General features: G+C 42.6%; 1 protein-coding gene across 4 annotated transcripts in view; it reads left to right on the plus strand.

Moving 5' to 3' along the window:
• Positions 1–19238, plus strand: part of TBC1D30 (TBC1 domain family member 30) — a 130140-nt gene extending 110902 nt beyond the window's left edge. For 2 of the 4 annotated variants that reach the window (XM_075344857.1, XM_075344859.1), the window contains 3 exons: positions 1215–1421; positions 3337–3396; positions 17331–19238. In XM_075344857.1, the coding sequence (XP_075200972.1) occupies positions 1215–1421; positions 3337–3396; positions 17331–18082 (1019 nt within the window). In that variant the 3' untranslated portion in view covers positions 18083–19238. The remainder of the gene's footprint in view (positions 1–1214; positions 1422–3336; positions 3397–17330) is intronic. The other 2 variants (XM_075344858.1, XM_075344860.1) reach the window with 1 other exon arrangement.
• The last annotated feature ends 8748 nt before the right edge of the window (positions 19239–27986 follow it).

The raw sequence follows: 27986 nt of genomic DNA on the forward strand, positions 1-27986 counted from the left end.
TAAAATCAATCTGATCGGTAAATGGCGTAGCAGCAAAAAAATTCCAAACGACAAAATTATGTTTTGGTCTCTGCGAATTTTACGCAAAATGCGATAACAGGCGATCAAAATGTAGCATCTGCGCAAAAATGGCACCATTAAAACCGTCAGCTCAAGACGCAAAAAATAAGCCGTCACTGAGCCATAGATCCCGAAAAATGGTGCAATTTTTTTGGACAAACTTCGGAATTTTTTTAACCCCTTAGATAAAAGTAAACCTATACATGTTTGGCAACTACAAACTCGTACCGATCTGAGGCATCATACCCACACATCAGTTTTACCATATAGTGAACACTATGAATAAACTATCCCAAGAACAATCATGCAGTGGCACTTTTTTTGCAATTTTTTTTTTTTTCACTTGGAATTTTTTTGCCATTTTCCAGTACACTATATGGTAAAACTTATGGTTTCATTTAAAAGCAGAACTCGTTCCTCAAAAAAATAAGTCCTTTTATATGGCAAGATTGACGGAAAAGTAAAGTTACGGCTCTCTAAAGAAGGGGAACCCCCCCCACCCCCTTTACCCTCCGGAAAAATGGAAAATTGCATGGGGGTGAAGGGGTTAAAAATAACTAATATTTAAAAAATGTTCTATTTAGGGATGTTTTGAGATCTGGATATGTCAAATGAGATAATGTGGCAGGATCTAGGGAGAGTTAGAAGGAGGAAAACTGAGAGAACAGATCACCTTTTACGTTTAAAGGGCACCTGACAGCATGTATCAGACACTGGCTGAATGATTTCAGCCACGTACATCTGACAAGCATATGGCTTTTCTCCACTGGCTCCGCTTGAGTGACAGGCCTCTCCCTGCTTGCATCTATAGGGAGAAACCTGTGAGCGACTGGCAGCAGGCAGGGAGACACTCCGTGGACCAGCCTTTCTGACTAGGCTTTCATACAGCTTAGTCAGTGGCAGCTGCCGGTAGCAATGAAGTTAATTTCCTCCTGGCAGCGGGGCTTTCATCGTGGTGGTCATACATCATCAGTGTTTATTACATGACCGATTTTCTTTAAAATAGATATACAGGCTGAAATCATACAGCAGCTGTCTGATGCATGCTGCCCTTTGGTTGTGCCGTGTAAATCCGCTATTAGGTTCCCTTTTAACTTTGCTGCAAAGATACTTTTTGAAATGAAATATATTAATTCTCTTTGTCTTTTCTTCAGATCAAAAAGAGGAGCAAAGCTTAAAACTTGGCAACATTTCAGAGCTTAGTCCAGGAGCAATTGATTCATGTCGAGGAGAATATCATGCTGTATTTAATAGTATGATGATGGAGCGCATGACAACTGATATCAATGCCCTGAAACAGCAGTACTCCAGGATTAAGAAGAGGCAACTGCAGCAGCTCAATCAGGTTTACATTAGAGCAGGTAACTCTCATAACAGTCTGCAGTTTTATAAAACAGCACAATATTTGCTCTTTATTCGGCCAGTTTTCGGTTCTACAATTGCATTTTTCCTCTCAAAGAGCCATAGGTTTTTGTATTTTTCCATCGGTGTAGTAGTGTGACATCTTGTTTTGGCAGGACGTTTTGTAGTTTTGAATAACACCATTCATTTTACCATACAATGTACTGGAAAACTGGAAAAATAATTTTAATTTGGGATGAAATTTATGAAACAAAACAAAAAAGGAATTCCGCCTTATTTTTTGGGGGGGGGTTTGTTTTCATGGCTTTAATTTTGTTGTAAATATGATCTGGAAACCTTATTTTCCGGGACAGTAGCATAAAAAAAAAAAAAAGAGGAGTGGTGATTAATAGGGATGAACGAATACCTCAAATATTCGGCTTCACGAACATCCAACGAATAGGTCGCTGCTATTCGACTATTTGCGAATATTCGATGCGCAATGTAAGTCTATGGGAAACCCGAATAACAACTATTTGGGCTTCCCATAGACTTACATTGCGCATCGAATATTCGCATAGCGGCGACCTATTCGTCAGATGTGCGCGAAGCCGAATATTTGAGGTATTCAAGAATCCCTAGTGATTAACCCTTCACCACCTTGCGATTTTCCATTTTTGTGATTGTTTTTTTTCTTCCCCTTCTTCGAAAAGCCATAACTTTTTTTTATTTTTCTGTCTATAGCCGTATTGTTTTTTTTTACAGAGTGAGTTGTACTTTTGAACGACACCATTCATTTTACCATATAATGTACTGGAAATGGTAAAAATATTCCAAGTGTGGTGAAGTTGCAAAAAAAGGGCAATTCCACAATTGTATCGTTTTGTGTTTTTTTTTTTTTTTTGTTTCATAATTTACCATGTTTATTTTATGGTAAAACTTACCATGCAGCATAATTTTCCATGACAGTATGAGCACGTGGATACCAAACGTATAGTTTTTGTTATTTTGTTTTTTATTTAAGTGGTGAAAAAAATGTCAGCATTTTGTCAAAAGAAGAAAATGTCACTTTTAGCACCATTTTCAGAAAACAATACTGTTTTGTTTTTTTTTCAGGATTTGGGGCTAAGTGATTATGTTTTGTGCTCTGAGCTGATAATTTTACAGATATGATTTTTGGGTAACTATAAAGTTTTGATTGCCTCTTAATGTATTTTATTGCAATGTTGCGGCTGGCAAAAAAACGTAGTTCTGGGGTCTTGAATTTTATTTTTCATAACGCCATTTACTGATCATAATTTATGTTCTATTTTGATACAGTGCGTTCAGAAATGTCCAATGTATTTTCTATTTATTTTTTTTAATGGTGCAAAAGGGGGTAATTTGAACTTTGTTTTTTTTTTTTTTTTTTTTTAAAACCTATTTTTAAAAGCTTTTTATTGTATTTACTAGTCCCCTTAGGGAACATGAAGCTGCAATCATCCGATCGCTTCTGCTATACAGAACAGTGCATTAGCACTGCCCTGCATAGCAGAAATCATGATCTATGAAAAGCTGGCTAGCAGCCGGTGTTCACAGGCAGTGTGTCATGACAGATGTTTGGGGAATCAGTTGACCCCTGGCTGTTATGACAACCCATTGGCGCCCCCGATGAAAACACGAGAGCGCCGAAGGGATCGGGGAATGGCATGCTCCCTGCTGGCGTGTGTTAAATGCTACTGTCAAAGTTTGACAGCAAGATTTAACTGGTTAACAGTTCCAGATGGATTTCCGATCGATCCTCTGCTGTTAGAGGCACATGTCAGCTGATCAGATCAGCCGACGTGCAGGGTAAGATGCAGGCTATTAATATCATATATTATTATTATGCAGCAATATTAAATTCAAATTATATTTTTTTTATTTACCCGCATGTTGTTTTTTCTTTCAACATAGGACTTGAAGAACAAAACGATCCTGGGATCCCATTTGATCCTAGGGATCAGCTTAATAATGGTATATAAAAAGAAAATGCCTATTTGGGGTTCTTGGTTTTGCTTCTAAATTTTGACTGGTCATCCTTTGTCCTGAAACATCTTGATCATACTGTGACAAAATGAGCTGATGGGAATCTGATTTATTTCTAGTTATACTACTACATCCTGGTGCATAACTGCACACCCAGCTGCACATACACCTCAGCATAACATAGTGATGGGACTCTAAAGATGTTTCTAATTGAAAAGGATTACCATGCATATTTTCATTTTTTTTTTTTTTTTAATCACATACCAACTTTTTAAATCTTTCTTTACAAATCACTTTATAAAGGTACTACCACATCACATTTTGTTCAAATATGTCATTTCTAGTGATGAGCGAGCAATACCATGTTCGGGTACTCTGTATTCGTAATCCAGCAAGATAGGAAGGGTGCTGCACCACTGTATGTCACTCAACGATAACGCATGTGTGCTCGTCGAGGGCTGGGAATTACCGTATCCTGAGCGGGGGTGCTCGTCCAGAAGAAAAGTCCAGGTACCGATGGATGAGTGAAGGAAATGAAGGACCGCACTCCGTACCACTGTGCAGGAATCTTTAGTTTATTAGACTGTGCAGGGTAAAAAGCAGGAGACGAGCTGTGAGCTGGCTCCCAGGTAGAGGACGACAGCTGTTTCGCCTAACTAATTAGGCTTCCACAGGTCCATATGTGGAGCTACAACGGCGCCCCCTATATAGGAGTGCTCACAGGTGCGTCACATGCCACATAAAAACATACATAGGAGAATGTAATGTGCATATAAAACATGGAACACACCATGCCACAATACAAAACAATAAAAACAAGGTTATTACAAAACGATTATACCAAAAAAGAAGAAAGAAAGGACACCGAAGGAATACATATGCAAAATATGTCAAAGCACACACATATGGAGGACCTACAGAAAAACTGACAGATCCACGCGATCATTTAACCCCAATGCCCCCTGAGCTCCATAATTAATGATTAGTTTGGCCTCAACTTGTAGTAAAAGTTGCTGAAGGTTGCCCCCCCTCGATGGGAGGACAACCTTCTGCAGGCCAGCAAAACGGAGGACATCAGGGTTACCATTATGATGCTCGCGGATGTGAGAAATCAGTCTAGGAGAACCTTTGCCTGACGTTACCGAATTGTAGTGCTCCCTGAACCTGACGTATAAACATCTGATTGTTTTGCCTATGTAAAATCTGCCACAAGGGCAGAAAATCACATAGACAACGAATTTAGTTTTACAAGAAATAAACTGGAGGACCGAATGTGAGTGCGAACCCACCTGTAGGGATCGGCCAGTGAGATGCAGGTTACAAAATCTGCAGTTGCCACACCGGTAGTTACCCGGCGGGCAGCATCTATCGAGCCACACAGAGGGGCTGGTAAGTCTATTTCTCACTAGTTTATCCCGTAGGTTAACGCAACGTCTGAACGAGACCAAAGGATTAGCCTTGGTCATTTCAACCAAAGTAGGATCTCTTTCCAGAATGTGCCAATGCCTATACAAAGTTCTCCTAATGACATGCTCCAAGGGACCGAACCGAAAGCTAAACACAAATCTATTCAGATCATCAATCTTTCTGTCAGGGCGGCCCATGCGATTAGAACAATGGACACCAGATCTAGCCCTCTCAAAAGCAGAATCAATCAACTCCTCAGGGTAACCCCTTTGCTGAAGCCTTTCCTTTAATTCCATTGACTGCTGGAGAAAAGTCTCCTCAGAACTATTAGCCCTGCGTACCCGCAAAAATTGACTGTACGGTAAAGCCGTCTTAGTATGAAGGGGGTGTGCGCTCTGGAAATGTAAGAGTGAGTTGGATGCCATCGGTTTCCTAAACAATTGAGTGTGAATATTACCATCCCTGATGGAAACCTCAACGTCCAAAAAATTTTTAGGGTATCGCCACCAAAAGAGGAAGTGAAGGACATATTCATTGTATTCGAGTTGTTAAGATGCGACACAAAATCAGAGAATAAATCCTCCGTGCCATCCCATACAATGAATATGTCATCCACATACCTCAAATAGTGGCGAATATACCTCAAAAAGGGGTTGGTATCGGAAAACACGTACTTGCTCTCGAAAGATCCCAAAAATATATTGGCCATGGCACAAGAGACAGGGGTACCCATAGCGGTACCCCCGCACTGCAAGTACCAACGGTCCAAAAAAGTAAATGCGTTCCTAGAAAGAACAAAATCAAGGGACTCCTCCACAAAATTGCAATAACGAGCATCCTTCCCACTCTGTGCCACCATTTCCTTCACAGCTTGAACCCCCAAACGCTGGGGAATGCGGGTATAAAGGCTCTCCACGTCAATTGATGTTAGTTGGAAGCCTTGCTGCCATGTTATACCTTTAAGTAGTGCCAGAAAGTCACCAGTGTCCTGGACATAAGAGGGGATATGACTAAGAATGGGTCTTAGCAGCCAGTCCAAATAGTGTGATAAAGGCTCCGTTTAAAGAGCCGATATCAGCCACTATAGGACGGCCTGGGGGATTGTCTCTACTCTTATGGACTTTGGGTATACAATACCAGCAAGGCTTCGTAGGGTAAGGAGGGATCAATTTGTCCGCCTGCGTCTGCGAGAGAACACCTAGACCAACGAACTTGTTCAAGAGCCTCACCAAAGACTTCTTGAATTCCTGAATGGGGTTGCTAGGCAACGGGGTATAGGTGGCTTTGTCAGATAACTGTCGGAGGCACTCTTGGACATACTGTTGCCGTGTCAGGAGGACAATGTTGCCCCCCTTATCCGCCTCGCGGAACACAGTGTCCTCCCAACCCCGCATAATGCGAATGGCAGTCAATTTGCCCTGACTCAGATTCTGAGTGGGGTTAGTATAGATCAATGCCTCAATGTCTTTAAGGACAGTATCCTGATACAAGTCCACCAAATTACCCGGTACCGCGGGGGGATAAAAATCGGATTTAATCCCTTTAGTGAACCTATTCACTGGTAACGCAGAAGTAGCCACACCGGGGCTAGACCCATGATGGGGTTCATTCAGACTGAGGAGTACCTCAGCGTCCCGAACCACATCTGCGTCAAAAGCACCCGTGACATCGAAGTGGTTACTATCAACAGTGCACGGGATATGCCCCTCCGGAGTAGATCCCGGACTGCCCGGTTCAGACTGAAAATGTTTGTATAAATGGATCTTACGGATAGCTTTAAACAAATCCACTCTAAACTCAGCAAAATCAAAAGGTTCAGGAATACAAAATTTCAGACCCTTGGAAAGTACGGAAATCATGTCAGGAGATAGAGAATGAGAGGAAAGGTTGATGATTGTGTTCACACTAGACTGAGTGACAGAGGTACTATTCAATTCCGCCAGGACACAGATTTCCTCTTGCGCCCTCTGCCCCGTGCGTTTCTTCCTGCCCCCCCGTCGAGTGCGTTTTCTAAAGGGGCAGTAGCTCTAAACGTACCTGAGTTACCCCCAGAGGGGCCTGCGACCACCTCCTCGGAGCCACTGGACGCCGAGTCGGTGGTCCAGTATCCCCTGTTGGCACCAAAAGTACTCTTCTTCTTAATATGGGGTCTATGCCTATAATTTTTGGTGCTGTCTTTAGCCCAACAGAAAACCTGCTTCCTCTCATAGTCCCTCTTGTCCCTGAGAAATGTTTCTCTTTTTTTATTTTTAATTTCAGTCTGCACATTCACCAACCTTTTATCAAGTTTTAAACAAAATGCATTCCAATCATCATTTGACATTCTTAATCGTGTATCTAGTTTTAGAGCATCCAGTTCAGAGTTCAGAACAGCATAGTCCTCCTTGTTTTTATCCAATACAAGATGTAACAGTTTTTTAGAGCACTCCAATTGTATATTTTCCCATTGCTGGGTAAACGCAGTGTCCTCTTGGAAGTGTGAAAGGGTCTTGATAACCCGTAGTCCACGTGGGACCCAATCACATTCAACATACGATTGCAAAGACTGAATAGTGATAGATAGCAGAATGGGGTCAAACCAAGGAAACAAAAATCCTAAAACATAACATTTATTAGATATACAGATAAAAGGTGGACTGCCACCATAAAAGAATAAAACGTTTGTCAAGGGCTGCAGAATGTATAATACCAGCCTCCAAACAAATCATGCAAGGCACACACTGCAGGAGGTATGAATACAAGTCACACTCAAACCTGCATTGATAATGACAGCTAGGATGGTCGCTTCATCAGGATCAAACAATTGTTCGCAACCATTAAAACAGAAAAAACGGCCTTACCGTATTTTCAAAGGGCATATGATGATATGGCTCAAAGTCAGGTGACCTCATATAGGTCTAGCACAAATACCTTCACTTTGCTCGAACCATACCACAGTACCTCCCGACGCGTTTCAAAGAATAATCATCAGGGGAGTCTTCTCAGGGTACAAGTCGTCATATCAGTAAACATCACCAGACTGATATATAGTCAAAGTTGCCCCATGGACGGACTGTGGAAAAAATAATCATACCTTACAGACCATCCAAACCACCAAACATGAGGAATAACCTCATAAACCAAACTGCTTACCCCAAATAAAGTCCAGCAAGGAAGAACGCCAAGCTGCAGGTGCCGCGCCGGTTAGTTTGAAAACCGCGCTTCTTATAGGGGCCGCGCATGCGCGGTAAGTCCACCGCAGCGTCGTGACGTCAGTCCCGGCATACACCATGCCGGAAGTCGCGACGTCACCATCATGCCCGTCGGCCGCATCAACATACCTGCGCCGCCGACGTCATAGGCAGGAGCCTGGAACGCAAGCCAATAGTCGGAACAAAACCGGAAGTATCCGATACACAGTTGCTTATTAACCAGGCTGCGCCTACATCCAATTCCAACAGCAAGGTATAAATCCTTGTGTCCAGTAAAGGTACGCGGGGCCTACACGATCGCAGGATCATCCAAGATACACTAGAGATACCAATTAAGACAGAAAGGCCAATAGATCAATCAGACAATACTCCAACCTATAAAATATATATATAACCCCCCATCAAAGCACAAAACCCAAACCACAATTTGCGTGAGCAGGAGGACAAACAGACCCAAGGGTTAACCAGGATACAGGGGGGGGGAGGGGTTTAAGTATACATCAGACTCAGAAGTACAGAAGCGTCCATAAAGAGGGGACAGTAACCGACTCCAAAGGAGAACCGTCATGGACCATAAGAAAAAAAGGAGGAAAAAAGGAAGGAAAAAACCTAAGTGCACACTGCACATACCCTAGACTTATAGACTGTCCCTACCTAGCCTGTGGAGGTCGGCACCCTAGAACCCCACGCCAATGGCGCCCCCACTCACCGTAGTCTATCCCTCCTACGATGCACCCTACACTAAGGTGCATCTAAAAAAGGGAGGAAAGACAGTTGTTCGTTCAGTCCAGTCGGTACCTCAGTCTTTAAGGTATAAATCCAAAAGCATTCCTTCCGCAGTAATAGTCTGTCCCAGTTGCCTCCTCTTACTGGGGGTCTGATGTAATCAATACCCATCACTCTTATGGCATCCTCCCTCCCACCATGAAAGCTATTAACATGCCTTGCTATGGACGTGTCGTTATTCTTCCGAATATCATTTTTGTGTTCCCCCACCCTCCTGCGCAACTCTCGAATGGTCTTGCCAACATACTGTTTGCCGCAGCAGCAAAGGATCCTGTAGATAACTCCCTTGGTTCTGCAGGTGATAAGGGACCTGATTTCAAAAGTCTTGTCATTCCCTACACTGCTAAAAGTCTTTCCCTCCTCAATCAGCTTGCAATTGACGCAGTCCCGACATTTAAAACAGCCTCTGATGTTATTATCAGCCCGGACAACCTGATTGTCACGAAAATGGCTGTGCACCAACCTGTCTTTCAGTGACCTCGCTTTCCGAAAAGTGACAGAGGGATAATCAGAGAGATGTTTATCCAGTACGGGATCCATTTTGAGAATGGGCCAGAATTTAGTCAAAGTGCGCCTCAAATCATTTGCACCATTAGAGAAGGTAGTAACGAACCGTAGGGTATTTATTTGATCCTCCTGCTCACGTCTTGGGTTCAGCACAGTAGCCCGATCCATCCTCGCCACAGAATCAAAGGCATTCATAACCACCCTCCTGGGATAGCCCCTATCATCAAGTCGCCTCATAAGGTCAACGGACTGTGTCCTAAAACCAGATTCCTCAGAACAATTGCGTCGCATTCTGACAAACTGGCTCTTGGGTATGCCCTTTTTCTGGGATTTAGGATGAGCACTTTCCCACCTCAAAAGTGAATTTGAGGCAGTTTGCTTCCTGAAGGTGCTTGTCATTAGACGGCCACCTTCCCCTATCTCTACCATGATGTCCAAAAAGGCCAGTCTCTCGCTGCTAACCTCATAAGTAAAATGCAGGCCCATCCCATTGTGGTAGAGGGCATCGATGAAAGTCAGGAACCCTGCTTCGGGTCCCTTCCAGATGACAAAAATATCATCGATGTACCTCAACCACAGTACAACATCCTCAGTGTCCAAGTCCCCTCCAAAAACGACGGTTTCCTCCCACCAGCCCAGGAGCAAGTTGGCATACGATGGGGCACAGCAACTCCCCATCGCAGTGCCCCTGCGCTGGTGGAAGTACTTACCGTCGAAAACAAACACATTCTTAGTTAAACAGAAACGTAGAGCCCTGAGTACAAACTCACTATGTCCAGACAGATGGTTACCCCTTGAGTTGAGATAGTATTTCGTGGCCTCATCCACGGATGCTGAATTGTCTGACGGTGAGGGTGGTAACAACAATAGTAACTTTCGTCCACAACAGCGCTTCAAGAAACCCGGCGGTAGGGGTAGACCAGGACGTGGGTCGGCACAGGCCTCAGGAAGGGGCGGTTTTTTAGACAGCCAATACTATCTGAGAAGCAAGAATCAGCAACATCCGCAGGCATGAGGGCTCCTCAGATAGTGAATTTATCCTCCAAAATCTTGAGTGCAACTGAGTTACAGTTGCTGAACAGGGGACTTTCTTTTGTACCTACTTCCAATTTTGAGGAGTTTGGGGCTATCAAGGATTTACATCTTTTTGCTAGACTCCTCAAATGGAAGATTTTCCATGGGAAGGAAGCAGAGAAATCTGCTAATGAGTTGGGTATATCTGAGGATCTCTTACAGGACGTACGTTTCCTGTTTCATCTTGATGATCGTAATCCCAACGATTATGGCGAGGGTCCATTTACGAACCTTAAAAATAAGAGCAATAGGATGCCGCCAAATACCTCCTCAGTGGATGTGGTCGACATTTTTGTCAACTTAGTGACCGAGGAGATACAAAAAGGATACAACTCTTGGGATGCTAAATACAATCTTACAAAGGCCGAGATGGATAGTCTTCGGGCTTTGGAACAGGACTCCAGTATCACCATAAAGCCCTCTGACAAAGGGGGAAATGTGGTGATACTGGACACCCAGAGATACAGAAACCTATGTTGGGATATTTTAAAGGATGAAGATTGTTATACCTGTCTTTCATCTAACCCTATTCCAGGATTTAGGGATGAACTGAAGAGTCTCCTGGCGGAAGCCCTAAGAGATGGCATCATTGATAAAAATGAACATGATTACCTTTTTCCCCCATTTCCGGTAATGGCAACTTTCTACACGTTGCCTAAAATCCACAAGGGGTTGTCCCCTCTGAAGGGGCGCCCGATTGTGTCAGGTGTGGGCAGCCTTACCGAGAAATTGAGTATTTACGTTGATAAAATCTTACGGCCGTTTGTTGTCTCATTAAACTCTTATTTGGGAGATACGACGGACTTTTTGAAAAAAATTGATGATATTTTCCTGGAGGAGGGTATGCTGCTTTGTAGTGTGGATGTTGAGGCTCTTTATTCATCAATCCCACATACAGCAGGTTTGGAGGCCACGAAATACTATCTCAACTCAAGGGGTAACCATCTGTCTGGACATAGTGAGTTTGTACTCAGGGCTCTACGTTTCTGTTTAACTAAGAATGTGTTTGTTTTCGACGGTAAGTACTTCCACCAGCGCAGGGGCACTGCGATGGGGAGTTGCTGTGCCCCATCGTATGCCAACTTGCTCCTGGGCTGGTGGGAGGAAACCGTCGTTTTTGGAGGGGACTTGGACACTGAGGATGTTGTACTGTGGTTGAGGTACATCGATGATATTTTTGTCATCTGGAAGGGACCCGAAGCAGGGTTCCTGACTTTCATCGATGCCCTCAACCACAATGGGATTGGCCTGCATTTTACTTATGAGGTTAGCAGCGAGAGACTGGCCTTTTTGGACATCATGGTAGAGATAGGGGAAGGTGGCCGTCTAATGACAAGCACCTTCAGGAAGCAAACTGCCTCAAATTCACTTTTGAGGTGGGAAAGTGCTCATCCTAAATCCCAGAAAAAGGGCATACCCAAGAGCCAGTTTGTCAGAATGCGACGCAATTGTTCTGAGGAATCTGGTTTTAGGACACAGTCCGTTGACCTTATGAGGCGACTTGATGATAGGGGCTATCCCAGGAGGGTGGTTATGAATGCCTTTGATTCTGTGGCGAGGATGGATCGGGCTACTGTGCTGAACCCAAGACGTGAGCAGGAGGATCAAATAAATACCCTACGGTTCGTTACTACCTTCTCTAATGGTGCAAATGATTTGAGGCGCACTTTGACTAAATTCTGGCCCATTCTCAAAATGGATCCCGTACTGGATAAACATCTCTCTGATTATCCCTCTGTCACTTTTCGGAAAGCGAGGTCACTGAAAGACAGGTTGGTGCACAGCCATTTTCGTGACAATCAGGTTGTCCGGGCTGATAATAACATCAGAGGCTGTTTTAAATGTCGGGACTGCGTCAATTGCAAGCTGATTGAGGAGGGAAAGACTTTTAGCAGTGTAGGGAATGACAAGACTTTTGAAATCAGGTCCCTTATCACCTGCAGAACCAAGGGAGTTATCTACAGGATCCTTTGCTGCTGCGGCAAACAGTATGTTGGCAAGACCATTCGAGAGTTGCGCAGGAGGGTGGGGGAACACAAAAATGATATTCGGAAGAATAACGACACGTCCATAGCAAGGCATGTTAATAGCTTTCATGGTGGGAGGGAGGATGCCATAAGAGTGATGGGTATTGATTACATCAGACCCCCAGTAAGAGGAGGCAACTGGGACAGACTATTACTGCGGAAGGAATGCTTTTGGATTTATACCTTAAAGACTGAGGTACCGACTGGACTGAACGAACAACTGTCTTTCCTCCCTTTTTTAGATGCACCTTAGTGTAGGGTGCATCGTAGGAGGGATAGACTACGGTGAGTGGGGGCGCCATTGGCGTGGGGTTCTAGGGTGCCGACCTCCACAGGCTAGGTAGGGACAGTCTATAAGTCTAGGGTATGTGCAGTGTGCACTTAGGTTTTTTCCTTCCTTTTTTCCTCCTTTTTTTCTTATGGTCCATGACGGTTCTCCTTTGGAGTCGGTTACTGTCCCCTCTTTATGGACGCTTCTGTACTTCTGAGTCTGATGTATACTTAAACCCCTCCCCCCCCTGTATCCTGGTTAACCCTTGGGTCTGTTTGTCCTCCTGCTCACGCAAATTGTGGTTTGGGTTTTGTGCTTTGATGGGGGGTTATATATATATTTTATAGGTTGGAGTATTGTCTGATTGATCTATTGGCCTTTCTGTCTTAATTGGTATCTCTAGTGTATCTTGGATGATCCTGCGATCGTGTAGGCCCCGCGTACCTTTACTGGACACAAGGATTTATACCTTGCTGTTGGAATTGGATGTAGGCGCAGCCTGGTTAATAAGCAACTGTGTATCGGATACTTCCGGTTTTGTTCCGACTATTGGCTTGCGTTCCAGGCTCCTGCCTATGACGTCGGCGGCGCAGGTATGTTGATGCGGCCGACGGGCATGATGGTGACGTCGCGACTTCCGGCATGGTGTATGCCGGGACTGACGTCACGACGCTGCGGTGGACTTACCGCGCATGCGCGGCCCCTATAAGAAGCGCGGTTTTCAAACTAACCGGCGCGGCACCTGCAGCTTGGCGTTCTTCCTTGCTGGACTTTATTTGGGGTAAGCAGTTTGGTTTATGAGGTTATTCCTCATGTTTGGTGGTTTGGATGGTCTGTAAGGTATGATTATTTTTTCCACAGTCCGTCCATGGGGCAACTTTGACTATATATCAGTCTGGTGATGTTTACTGATATGACGACTTGTACCCTGAGAAGACTCCCCTGATGATTATTCTTTGAAACGCGTCGGGAGGTACTGTGGTATGGTTCGAGCAAAGTGAAGGTATTTGTGCTAGACCTATATGAGGTCACCTGACTTTGAGCCATATCATCATATGCCCTTTGAAAATACGGTAAGGCCGTTTTTTCTGTTTTAATGGTTGCGAACAATTGTTTGATCCTGATGAAGCGACCATCCTAGCTGTCATTATCAATGCAGGTTTGAGTGTGACTTGTATTCATACCTCCTGCAGTGTGTGCCTTGCATGATTTGTTTGGAGGCTGGTATTATACATTCTGCAGCCCTTGACAAACGTTTTATTCTTTTATGGTGGCAGTCCACCTTTTATCTGTATATCTAATAAATGTTATGTTTTAGGATTTTTGTTTCCTTGGTTTGACCCCATTCTGCTATCTATCACTCTCTGAACAGGGGGATTTCATAAAGGTTTTTGCTATTGCAAAGACTGAATAGTCCAAAATAATCTCACTTCCTTTTCTGCCAGTGTCTGTATCCGAAATTCCAAGGTTTTAACTCCTAAAACCTCCGTGTCCTTCTTAAAATTTACATTCTCCAAAAAAGGAGCCGGCGTCAGCCCGTCCAGCCTGCAAGCCTGTAGCACCAGGTGGTAATTCGTTACAATCATCAGACACCTCCATAACAGCGCCGTACCAGCGCACAGAGTCACACCAAAATAATATAGTGACAGCAAGCAGTGTGCAAGCAAACCAAAGAAACAGTCAGTAATCCAGCAAGATAGGAAGGGTGCTGCACCACTGTATGTCACTCAGCGATAACGCATATGTGCTCGTCGAGGGCTGGGAATTACTGTATCCTGAGCGGGGGTGCTCGTCCAGAAGAAAAGTCCAGGTACCGATGGATGAGTGAAGGAAATGAAGGACCGCACTCCGTACCGCTGTGCAGGAATCTTTAGTTTATTAGACGGTGCAGGGTAAAAAGCAGGAGACGAGCTGTGAGCTGGCTCCCAGGTAGAGGACGACAGCTGTTTCGCCTAACTAATTAGGCTTCCATAGGTCCATATGTGGAGCTACAACGGCGCCCCCTATATAGGAGTGCTCACAGGTGCGTCGCATGCCACATAAAAACATACATAGGAGAATGTAATGTGCATATAAAACATGGAACACACCATGCCACAATACAAAACAATAAAAACAAAGTTATTACAAAACGATTATACCAAAAAAGAAGAAAGGACACCGAAGGAATACATATGCAAAATATGTCAAAGCACACACATATGGAGGACCTACAGAAAAACTGACAGATCCACGCGATCATTTAACCCCAATGCCCCCTGAGCTCCATAATTAATGATTAGTTTGGCCTCAACTTGTAGTAAAAGTTGCTGAAGGTTGCCCCCCCTCGCATCTTAACAACTCTAATACAATGAATATGTCCTTCACTTCCTCTTTTGGTGGCGATACCCTAAATTTTTTGGACGTTGAGGTTTCCATCAGGGATGGTAATATTCACACTCAATTGTTTAGGAAACCGACGGCATCCAACTCACTCTTACATTTCCAGAGCGCACACCCCCTTCATACTAAGACGGCTTTACCGTACAGTCAATTTTTGCGGGTACGCAGGGCTAATAGTTCTGAGGAGACTTTTCTCCAGCAGTCAATGGAATTAAAGGAAAGGCTTCAGCAAAGGGGTTACCCTGAGGAGTTGATTGATTCTGCTTTTGAGAGGGCTAGATCTGGTGTCCATTGTTCTAATCGCATGGGCCGCCCTGACAGAAAGATTGATGATCTGAATAGATTTGTGTTTAGCTTTCGGTTCGGTCCCTTGGAGCATGTCATTAGGAGAACTTTGTATAGGCATTGGCACATTCTGGAAAGAGATCCTACTTTGGTTGAAATGACCAAGGCTAATCCTTTGGTCTCGTTCAGACGTTGCGTTAACCTACGGGATAAACTAGTGAGAAATAGACTTACCAGCCCCTCTGTGTGGCTCGATAGATGCTGCCCGCCGGGTAACTACCGGTGTGGCAACTGCAGATTTTGTAACCTGCATCTCACTGGCCGATCCCTACAGGTGGGTTCGCACTCACATTCGGTCCTCCAGTTTATTTCTTGTAAAACTAAATTCGTTGTCTATGTGATTTTCTGCCCTTGTGGCAGATTTTACATAGGCAAAACAATCAGATGTTTATACGTCAGGTTCAGGGAGCACTACAATTCGGTAACGTCAGGCAAAGGTTCTCCTAGACTGATTTCTCACATCCGCGAGCATCATAATGGTAACCCTGATGTCCTCCGTTTTGCTGGCCTGCAGAAGGTTGTCCTCCCATCGAGGGGGGGCAACCTTCAGCAACTTTTACTACAAGTTGAGGCCAAACTAATCATTAATTATGGAGCTCAGGGGGCATTGGGGTTAAATGATCGCGTGGATCTGTCAGTTTTTCTGTAGGTCCTCCATATGTGTGTGCTTTGACATATTTTGCATATGTATTCCTTCGGTGTCCTTTCTTTCTTCTTTTTTGGTATAATCGTTTTGTAATAACCTTGTTTTTATTGTTTTGTATTGTGGCATGGTGTGTTCCATGTTTTATATGCACATTACATTCTCCTATGTATGTTTTTACGTGGCATGCGACGCATCTGTGAGCACTCCTATATAGGGGGCGCCGTTGTAGCTCTACATATGGACCTGTGGAAGCCTAATTAGGCGAAACAGCTGTCGTCCTCTACCTGGGAGCCAGCTCACAGCTCGTCTCCTGCTTTTTACCCTGCACCGTCTAATAAACTAAAGATTCCTGCACAGCGGTACGGAGTGCGGTCCTTCATTTCCTTCACTCATCCACTCTGTATTCGTAACGCTCAGGTGGGCTCAGCTCGTCTACAGAGTATAATGGAAGTCAATGTAGAAATCAAGCATTTTTCTATAATCTTCTGGAAAAATGCTCCCATTCGCTATTAACTTCCATTATACTCTGTACACAACTGGAGCTCGTCCGAGCGTCAAATTGCTAAAAGTACCGAGCATGGTAGTGCTTGCTCATCACTAATGACTACTTGCTGATTATTTAAGGAGAAGGAGGTTGTCTTAAAAAGTTAATTGGAAGTTTTGCAAACCAAAACCATTTCCATTCATTTCTACACATTTGGGGAGATTCCCCTTTTTGTTTTGGGGCATTAGGAGGAAGCTTGCGGTCAGGCTCAATTCTTTAGTTAAGCCAGCCTACTTCCCTATCAGCTGTAATGAAGCAAAGAATTCTGGCTCTTTGCTGATAAATTGAGTCCAACAGCCTGCCTTCCTTATCACGTGGTGGAGCTCACTGACTGTCAGAATGAATGACGAAATAGAAAATAGAGATTCCAGGATGGTGAGACGGGGTCTGAAATTTTCCGAATGCTGTAGATTTCAAAGTTAACATAAATATGATTGCTGAATTCAATTATTCTCCATTTGTAAAACATCCAAATACCTTTCTGTGTACAACTTTTTATATGCGGTCTGTATGATTGGTGGAGGGGAGTTTGATTTTGAAGAAAATGCATAATGTAATGTTTAATGAAGATAATTTAACTCCTGAAAGCTGAAACCGATAACTTACCTTGGACGGTAGAGATTTGTTTACCTTATTTTTCTATTTTTTTTTTCTGACTACATACTCAAAAATTAATTTTATCCATAGATATTTGCAGACAAACATATGTACCATATTTAACATTGTAATATGTTCGTTACAGATAAAGGACCGGTGAGCAGCATACTACCATCGCAAGTTAACCATTCCCCAGTAATAAACCATCTGTTACTAGGAAAGAAGTTAAAGCAAGTAAACAGAGCTCCTAAAAACTCAGTCAGTCAGTTGCCGTCCTCCAAATCTATGATATTACCAAGTGAGGAAACCAAAGCAAAGTTGAATTCTCCGTGGCGTACCCACATTAGAGTTCACAGAAAAAACATAGCAAGAGCCAAAGGCTACGGGGACACAGTTGGACTGATCGAAGAGCAGCCCGAAGTCCCTAAAGATCAGGTTGAAGTTGTCAAAGAACCTGAAGACATTGAGCATGATAGACCAACAGTGGAAAGCGAAGACAGTAGCTTAGACCGAACTGTTATGAAAGCTGATGGCCACTCTCCAGAGCCTGTTTTTGAGGATGAAAACGCAAATGTTACTGTTGTGCAAAGTAAGCTGGAGACATTAGAACTGAACCCCAGTAATGAATCTAAAGACATGTCTGAGGTTATTCAGAATGTTCAAAGAACACCATCAGAGTCCCACAATTCCTCAAGTGAGACTGGGTCTTTATCTAAATCCCCCAAAGGGCATGTTTTTAGCCCCTTTCCAAGTGTTAAGCCTCTTCGAAAATCTGCAGCTGCAAGGAATTTGGGGTTGTATGGGCCAAATAATAGAACACCAACAGTAAATTTTCCACACATGAGCAGAACCTTCAACAAGCCTGCCAACGGTGCCACTGGGAGCAAAAAACGATAACACGACTGTATCACTTTAGTTTCAATGTAGACTTTGATTGCATTTTTTCTGTCCTTAATCGTTCATAGCTCTTTTGGAAAATGTATCCTCACCTGACTTTCTTTTGCTTTGTGGTTTTATGTAAGAGACTTTGCTTGGGTTAAAGTATAATTTGGCCATAAAAGTCCTCAAAGGGTGTTTTCTAGAATCAAATGAAAGCATAACTTGATTTATTTTTAAGTTATTTTATACTCTTGCATTTTTCCATTGCTTATATATTGGAAGCTTTGCAGTTATTCCAGTGTTGAGGTAGAGGACCCCTTCTTCTGCTAAGGATGTAAGAATGGCGTAATGTAGTTACTAGCTACGGACAATGCATAGTCGTCTTGTGCTGTAAATGAAAGGGCAGAGAAAAGAACCATTCATTCTTTTTCAGTGGACTTTTTTTTTGGGGGGGGGATTTATATACTGCATTTGTATAACTGTGTTATTATTTGTATTAGGGGATTATATAAATATGGACATTTCATACAATCATTGTGATTTGCCATATGTCGGCATATGCTGCTTTTATGGAAGCCCAAGTATAATCCAGTGGCTACCTGGCGTATTCTTTAGTTTTATGTAATTGGCACAAAGATCAGTTCTTACAGAGCAACAGAACAGTGGAATACTTATATTTTTACGTTGTAATGTTGTTCATACAATCTAGGTGTCCTATCTATTCTAAATTGTTTACATGGCTTATTTTTGTGTATTGCGGCACCATGGTATGAAAATGCACCTTCATTCCTTGGTCTGGGAAATGGCATTGTCTGCAAGTAAAAAGAATTGTTTCCATGTGAATGCTTCATTTATGCATGCTTTAATTTGCATCTTGCGTTGTCTTGTTCTTCAGGTATGCTATTAGAAAGAGATGATTCCTTCTAGAACGCAGTAAAGATATTCTTGCCAACCTTTGTCTCCTTCCCATTGAAAAGTTTCACTAATGGGGTAACTTTATTTTTGAATTATCTGTAAAATATCCAACTACTTGTTATGCTGATTCCCAAATATCATTTGTTCATATTTCAAGTGCCAAATGCATGGTTTCTCTAGAATGGTAAAACTGCAAGATGGGATCTAGATATGTGTTGTGTTGTCTCCTTTCCTTCTTTTCAATAATAAAGTACTAGAATAGCACTGTCTTGGTGTAATTATGATCACAGACGTTCTCTGAGATAAGGCAAATGCTGATACAAGGTAATCTGGAGAAATTTATTGCATTTAGGAGCATATATAGGCACCGGGGAGTTATTCCTGAAAACTCATGATCACTGTGACTCGGGCACAGACAACAAGTGGCTTACAAAATACAGGTAAAGTATATCTTTGTACAGTGTTAGCCAGTAGAGATAAAAAAAAATGTTTAAAAGAACTGAAGTCCTCAGTGGTTGATACCTTTTAATGGCTAACTGAAAAGATGGTAATAATAGCAAGCTTTCGAGACTGCTCAGGTCTCTTCTTCAGGCTCAAAAGCCTGAAGAAGAGACCTGAGCAGTCTCGAAAGCTTGCTATTATTACCATCTTTTCAGTTAGCCATTAAAAGGTATCAACCACTGAGGACTTCAGTTCTTTTAAACATTTTTTTACAAAATACAAAGACTCTTAGCACAGGGGCAGGCAATTAAGTTTTCCGAGGAGCCACATGAGACACTATGACTGTTGTGTATGTCTGAACCAACATACTGAACTTAATAATTTAGTTTAATATTATTTTATTTTTTTACTACTTAATATTGAGCACAATTAACGGTGTTTATTAGGTTCGACTGCTACTATATATTCCAGTAAGGCTTATTGGGACATATTCTTACTAGTAGCAGCTAACGAAAACCATATAACTTACTGCTTTTTATAGAGAGCAGTAAATTAGAGTGATCCTGCTATTGAGCAATAAATACATACAAGTGCATCTCAATAAATTAGAATATCAACAAAAAGTTAATTGATTTCAATAATTCAATACAAAATAGAAAAACATTTATTAGTCATTACAAACAGTGATCTATTTCAAGTGTTTATTTCTGTTAATGTTGATGATTATGGCTTACAGCCAATGAAAACCCAAAAGTCAGTATCTCAGAAAATTAGAATAATTACCACAAAACACCTGAAAAGGCTTCCTAAGCTTTTAAAATGGTCCCTTAGTCTGGTTCAGTAGGCTACACAATCCAGTCATGGGGAAGACTGCTGACTTGACATGTACAAAAGGCAGTCATTAACACACTTCACAAGGAGGGTAAGTTACAAAAAGTCATTGCTAAAGAATCTGGCTATTCACAGAATGCTGTTTTCAAGCATAATAATGGAAAGTTGAGTGGAAGGAAAAAGTGTGGTAGGAAAAAGGTGCACAAGCAACCGGCATAACCGCAGGCTTGATAGCATTGTTAAGAAAAGGCCATTCAAAAATTTAGGGGAGATTCACAAGGAGTGGACTGCTGCTGGAGTCAGTGCTTCAAGAGCCATCACACACAGACCTTCCCGGACATGGGCTACAAATGTTGCGTTCCTTGTGTCAAGCTCCTCATGACCAATAGATAATGCCAAAATTGTCTTACCTTGGCCAAGGAGAAAAAAATATCTGGACGGTTGCTCAGTTGTCCAAGGTATTTTTTTCAGATGATAGTAAATTTTGTATTTTATTTGGTCCCAGAGTCTGGAGAAAGAGTGGAGAGGCCACAATCCAAACTGACTGAGGTCTAATGTGAAGTTTACACAATCAGTGATAGTTTGGGGAGCCATGTCATCTGCTGGTGTAGGTCCACTGTGTTTTATCAAGACCAAAGTCAGCGCAACCATTTTAGAGTACGTCATGCTTCCCTCTGCCGACAAGCTGTTTGGCAATGGACATTTCATTTTCCAACAGGACTTGGCACCTGTCCACACTGCCAAAAATACCAATACCTGGTTTAATAACCACAGTATCCCTGTGCTTGATTGGCCAGAAAACTCGACTGACGTAAACCCCATAGAGAATCTGTGGAGTATTGTCAAGAGGAAGATGAGCAACACCAGACCCAACAATGTAGACGAGCTGAAGGCTGCTACCAAAACAACCTGGGCTTCCATAACACCTCAGCAGTGCCAAAGGCTGATCGCCTCCATGCCACGCCACATTGATGCAGTAAGACTATGTGCACATGGTGCCTTTTCCGTGGCGTTTTTGCATGTTTTTCGGTTGCGATTTTGGTCTTAAAACTGCATGACTTTGCTTCCCCAGCAAAGTCTATGAGTTTTCATGTTTTCTGTCCGCACAGTGCAGTTTTGTTTTTAGGTGCGTTTTAGTGGTGACCACAAAAATGCAGCATGTCAATTATTTCTGCATTTTTGCCAGCGTTTTTCACCCATGCAATGCATTGGAAAAAATGCAGCAACAAAAACACGGCAAAAAACGAGGTACAACATGTAAAAACGCATGCGTTTTTTTATGCTTTTTTTTTTTTTTTTTTTACTTCGGGTGCGTTTTTGTGCGTTTTTTGCAGCCAAAAATGCACAAAAACACTGCATCTTTGTGGTCACAAAAAAAGGCAACGTGCGCACATAGCCTAATTCATGCAAAAGGAACCCTGACCAACTATTGAGTGCATTTACTGTACATATAATTCAGTAGGCCAACACTTCTGAGTTTAAAATCATTTTTTCAGTTGGTCTTATATAATATTCAATATACCTTGTATAAAACCCCACTTACAGAGTAGGAACCAATAAATAGCAAAGAGGTTAACTCCAAAAACCAAATAAAACATTAAAACATAACTTTTATTATGTGCTCACTAATAAGTGATAAAGAATCTCTAAATGAAACCGTGAATCTAAAAACTGACACATATACTACTTGGCCACCAAGCTCAACTGGACCAAAGTAGTATATGAGGCACATCAAAAAATAAACATCTCATAATAACAAATACACCAAAAGTTGGTTGGAAAGACCCCAATTTACCCACACAGAAGGAACCGCCTTCAGGTAATGTAACTGGGTTTAATATAACGGGACTATAATAATAACACCAAACCTTTGGTATACCCAAGATCCCACCCTTCACATCACTGAATGGCACCCGTCAAAGAAAAGGAATGGTCTTACCATATACAGATAGGCATATTAATAATTCAAGCCAAGGCTTCACTTTGGTTACCATCTAGTGGATTTGTAAATACCAGATATCGCCTTTTTCAGAAGGCTTGCTAGAAAGCTGCATAAAAAGGAACCCTCCCAACGCGTTTCATAATAAATACTCATCAGGGGAGTCTTCTTATATGACGCTCTGCATCCCGTCAGATTAATACATCCTGATGTTCAAAAGATAAAATTGCCCTAGCGGACTGTACAGAATGAGATAAATAAACATAAGCCCACAATCCAAGTACATAGAACAAAGAGCGTCAAATCCACCAAAACACACCAACTGCGTCCCACGTAACCGGACTCAATCAAAATGTGCCGCGGTGTCTGCTTAAGGGCAGTGCCATCTTATATAATATTCTAATTTTCTGAGGTAATGACTTTTGGGTTTTAAAAAATAGACTGAATGGACACCGGAGCTCACAGGCGAAGGATAGTGGGATGGGTGGATGAACTGGCTGATAAACCGGAGTAGGTAGCGTATACCTCAAAGAATTAGATTACGGTTATGGTTGGACTCTGGTGATAGAGGGGTAACTAATCGGAAGCCGCAGGTAGTAGACAGGTTCCGTGTGTAACCTGTCTGAAAGTGATGAACACTGACTAGAAAATAGAATATAAAACTACCGCACTACTAATTAGAATGGGAAAAGGATGTGGAAGACTAGGTAAGGTCTGTAGTAAATAAAGTAAATCTAGTTAGAAAGTGTAATTTGCACCATAAATGAGGAAAGGTATGTGAAATAAAAAATGTTTATTAATTTCTTAAAATTAGATAATTAAAAAATATTTTGTCTAAAAATATCAATTGAAAATGCCAAGCTCCAGATGTCCGGGCAGGGAGGTGGGTCGGTGTAGGACCTGTAAAATGAAAAGAGGAGGGCTGTGAGTGTAAAAAAATTGACAGGTATTATGATATGGTGTACAGTGTTTAAATGAAGTTAGAACACTATATGGATAAATTTACCTGCGTGTTGTATAGAATAGGTTCAGGTACAGGTTAAGAGGTGAAACGTGTGGCAAATATGGCGAGGTTGAGGCCTAAGATAAAAATTATACAGTATATACACAATTACAATCAAAAATTTCAAGGTGACAGATGGGGTATATAATAGAAATAAAGTACGGCCACTCCATAAAGGCATCAATAGAAGGCAAAAGAAAAGGAGTATTAAATGGCCAACCAAATAGTCAGAAAAAATCATCAGGACCATTGTCATTATAATATAAAAACTAAGAAAGTTTATTAGATACAAATTCAGACAATGGTAAAATCACATTAGTAGAAAAAAAACATGATAGATAGGAGAACAGTCCCAGACAAATAATCCCAAAACAGGAGGACATCAACCCAATGTAGTAAAGGCATATACAAAGAATGGGCAAGCAGCACCCAGAAGATGTAGTAGAGGAAGTTCCTCTAACTGCAAATACAAAAAATTGTCCCTAGAACAAGGCTGCTTACCCATTACAAAGTGCAAAAGTGCTTAAATAGTGCCAGGGCAGAAGTCCAGATATTAGTGGGAGAAGCCCCAACGCGTTTCGCTTTGCGTTGCTTCTTCGGGGGGCAGTGCATGCATCCTATGTGGCCAAACACCCCTAAATACCCCTGTGCATTACCATAGATCACCGCCATCTGTGCCGCATGTATCGCGTCAGCGTTCCCCATCCACCCATCACTTCCGGGTCTCCCCGGCGGAAGTGACGCCACATCAGCGTCACCTCCCACCGCATCCGAGATCCTCAGCGTGGGCGGAAGTGGGGAACGGCAGGATACATGCGCCGCGGCCATCTTAAGTGTGGGCAAGAGAAAGGGCGTCCCCGAACTCAATGCCGCACGGAACATAGCATCCCATAGTATTATTATAGGTCCGTTCCACACTGATTCGCCTCAAAAAAAGAGGGGAAACACTAAGATGCCATCACTGGAGAGACCCAATGTGATGGCACCAAATATAGGCTGGTACATGTGTATAGGACCGACAGGGGTATCCCTGGAGCAACAGGAGAGCAGGGGAAACCAAAAGGTGATAATAATCACTACATAAATGGAAGAAAAATATAAAGGACACATCATGAAGCATTTACATAAATCAAATGCATATATGCAACATATTCTTGAAGGCTTCATTTCTGTGTCACACAAAGTCCATCATATTGGCCACAAAAAGACATAAAAGCACTAAGAAAAAATAGAAAAAAAGGATGGGAGGTAGTTAAAATCAATTTTAAAAAACAAAACATACATAAACACATATGAAATGCCCCTAGAGAGACAGAAAAATCCACAATAACATTATTATAAGAATGGAGAGAAGCTGAGTTTCTCGTTGAGACCCTTGGGTGTCATGGTTCCAAGGCGGACAATCCATGCACACACTCTCTGTGCCAAAATCTTGCCATAGTCACCACCCCTCGCCCCAAGATGGACCACATCTATGCCCCTTACCCTAAATTGGGTTGGGTCACATCCGTGTTCCGCCTTGTGGTGACGGGGTAGCGTAGTAAGGCCAGGGTCATCCATATCCAAATCTGATGCCGCAGAAATGCTTCTAACGTGTTCACGTGTACGTAGGCGCAATTCACGTGTCGTAAGTCCTATATAGACTAAATCGCACCCACAAGTGGCATAGTAGACTACATTGCTTGTACGACAAGTGATATGATGGCGTATCTCAAATTCACGACTGCCATCAGCAGAAGAGAATGTGGTTGCTCTTGTCATATTACGACAGGCAATGCAATTGCCACAAGGAAAAAAGCCACGTCGTGGCTCGCCGGCACCAAAAAGACGAGGCACCTTAGCCACATAATGGCTATTGACCAATGAATCACGTAAGTTAGAGGCCCTTCTAGCTGTCATAGGTGGATTAGATGGCAACCTATCCCCAAGGGAAGGTTCAGTCTTGAGCACATCCCAATGGCGTTTAAGTATAGTCCGCATATCCTGCCATCTGTCGTTATAAGTGGATATGAACCTAGCAACAGGAGCTGTCTCCACTTTCTTTTTTGAGACCAATAAATCGTTCCTTGGTGTACTACGGGCCCGATGATAACCTCTGCGCACACTCCTCCCACTATATCCCCTAGAATTGAATCTCTCCCGGAGATTTTTAGCCTCTTCTTCAAATAGATGGTCATTAGAGCATACTCGTTTGGCTCTTAAATATTGGCCAACTGGTATCGCAGAGATTGTGGAGGGAGTGTGCGCAGATGAGGCATGGAGAAGGCTATTCACTGAAGTCTCCTTGCGGTGTATAGTGGTCTGGATCGAGCGGTCTGAATGCACGGATATATGAATGTCCAAAAAATCAATAGCAGCAGCATGACATTTAGATGTCAATTTGATGTTATAGCTATTAGAATTTAAAACAGAAATAAATTGAAAAAATTCCAAATCAGTGCCCTTCCAAAAAATCAAAATATCATCAATAAAACGGAGCCAGCACTGCGCTTGAGACGCGGCGGGCACGCCCTCGCCAAAAACCTCCCTCTCCCAGTAGCCCAGGAAAAGGTTTGCATACGAAGGCGCGCACGCCGCGCCCATCGCAGTGCCGCGCTCCTGTAAAAAGAATCTATCCTTAAAAAGAAAATAATTGTGCGTTAAAATAAAAGAAAGTAATTCCAGAATTAGTTCAATCATCGGTGCATCCAGACCGCTCGTCTCCAGAAAAAACCTTGCTGCTTGGAGTCCAAAGGTATGACCAATGGATGAGTACAAAGACTCAACGTCTACAGTGGCCAGTATGACGCCAGGATCCACAAAGATCCCATCAATCTGCCTCAGGACGTCAGAGGAGTCCCCGACATAGGAGGGCAAAGTCTGAACCAAAGGATGCAGGTAAAACTCGATAAACCTACATACCGGCTCAGACAGCCCCCCAATGCCGGAGACTATCGGACGTCCCGGGGGGACAAGGGGATCTTTGTGGATTTTAGGGAGTAGGTAGAAGGTCGGAATTTTGGGATCCCTAATCAACAGCCCCTCCATAACCTTTTTAGGTATCAAACCCAACTGGAAGGCCCGATCCACTATCTCAAAGAGAGTAGTCATAAATTGATTAGTTGGATTGGATGTCAGAGTAGAGTAGGATGATTTATCCCTCAAATGCCTGAAGGCTTCCCGCTCATACATTTTGACGGGCCAAACGACCACGTTCCCCCCTTTGTCCGCAGGTTTGATCACAACATCGGGCAGGGACCCCAACTCCCTCAGAGCTTTCCTCTGATCTAGGGTCAGGTTGCCCCCACCCGATCTCCTACTCTCCAGTGCCTTAAAGTCACTGGACACTAATTTGTGAAAAATGTCAACCGCAGGACAAAGTGAAAAAGGGGGGAACGTGGTCGAACGTGGACAGATAGAATAGGGAATTTTACCTCCAGATGTCGAGGGAAGGTCATCATCCAACTCTTCTGACGTTTCCATATTATCCATTGTTGATGTCTCCAATTGATTCACTCTCAAGTCCCGCTGGGAATGTAATTTCTGAAGGACCAACTTCCGTGAGAATAAATTCAGGTCTTTTAGTGCTGTGAAATAATCAAATTTCATATTAGGCACAAAAGACAACCCTAGTTCCAACACCTCCAATTGGGGTTTGGATAGTGAGATGTTCGAAAGGTTAATCACCTCGAGATTGTTATCCTTGTTTTTACTTTTTTTCTCCACCGGTGCAGGAGGAGTAATCTTCCTCTTCGAGGAGGTCGGACCTACTTGTTTGTATTTACTATTATCCCATCTACCAGTCAAGGGGGTCACAAGACTCCTTTTGGACAGAAGATCCTCATCCAAGGAGGAGAGGGAGGAGGCTGAGAGAGACTTAGAATGATCCAAATTAACCGCCATTTTCTTTTTCTTATTAAATTTCTGAGGATTTTTCCACCTATAGACGGAATTACTCCTAAAGTCTCCCGAATCCCTCTTATATTTTTTTGTTTTTACATCAATAATCTCCTTCTCCCATCTGGAGAAAGATTTCTCCAATTCCTCATTCAGTTTTTTTAGGGAGTCATCCGATAATTTGGAGGACAGATCTTTTTTCAACTCCTCAATTGTACCGTCAAGCTGGGTGAGTGTTCCTTCATTAATTCTTACCAGGAGGTTCATAAAACCCCTGGAGCAATTTGTCGCAAAGTCCTCCCATTCTTTCTTAATCCCATCATCCTCCACATGGAAGGATGGGAATACTTGGTTCCGCAGTCCCCTAGGTATTAGATTTTTCGCCAAATATCTCTCCATAAACGCCTTGTTCCACCACACCCGTGTCTTATGGTTCAGCGTGAACTTCAGCTTCTCAATCAATACGTCTGTCTCTCTAGAATTATACATCATAACATTCTCTGGGTCATCACAAAAGACCTGTTCCAATTTACTCCGCCACGTGTTTTCACGTGCTGTCTCCATCTGTCCCATAGAATAAGCTGTGGGAATACACAGTAAAACAGTTACAATCAAAAATTTCAAGGTGACAGATGGGGTATATAATAGAAATAAAGTACGGCCACTCCATAAAGGCATCAATAGAAGGCAAAAGAAAAGGAGTATTAAATGGCCAACCAAATAGTCAGAAAAAATCATCAGGACCATTGTCATTATAATATAAAAACTAAGAAAATAGAATATAAAACTACCGCACTACTAATTAGAATGGGAAAAGGATGTGGAAGACTAGGTAAGGTCTGTAGTAAATAAAGTAAATCTAGTTAGAAAGTGTAATTTGCACCATAAATGAGGAAAGGTATGTGAAATAAAAAATG

The sequence above is a fragment of the Anomaloglossus baeobatrachus genome, chromosome 4, assembly GCF_048569485.1.
Source record: "Anomaloglossus baeobatrachus isolate aAnoBae1 chromosome 4, aAnoBae1.hap1, whole genome shotgun sequence".
Classification (NCBI taxonomy): Eukaryota; Metazoa; Chordata; class Amphibia; order Anura; family Aromobatidae; genus Anomaloglossus; species Anomaloglossus baeobatrachus.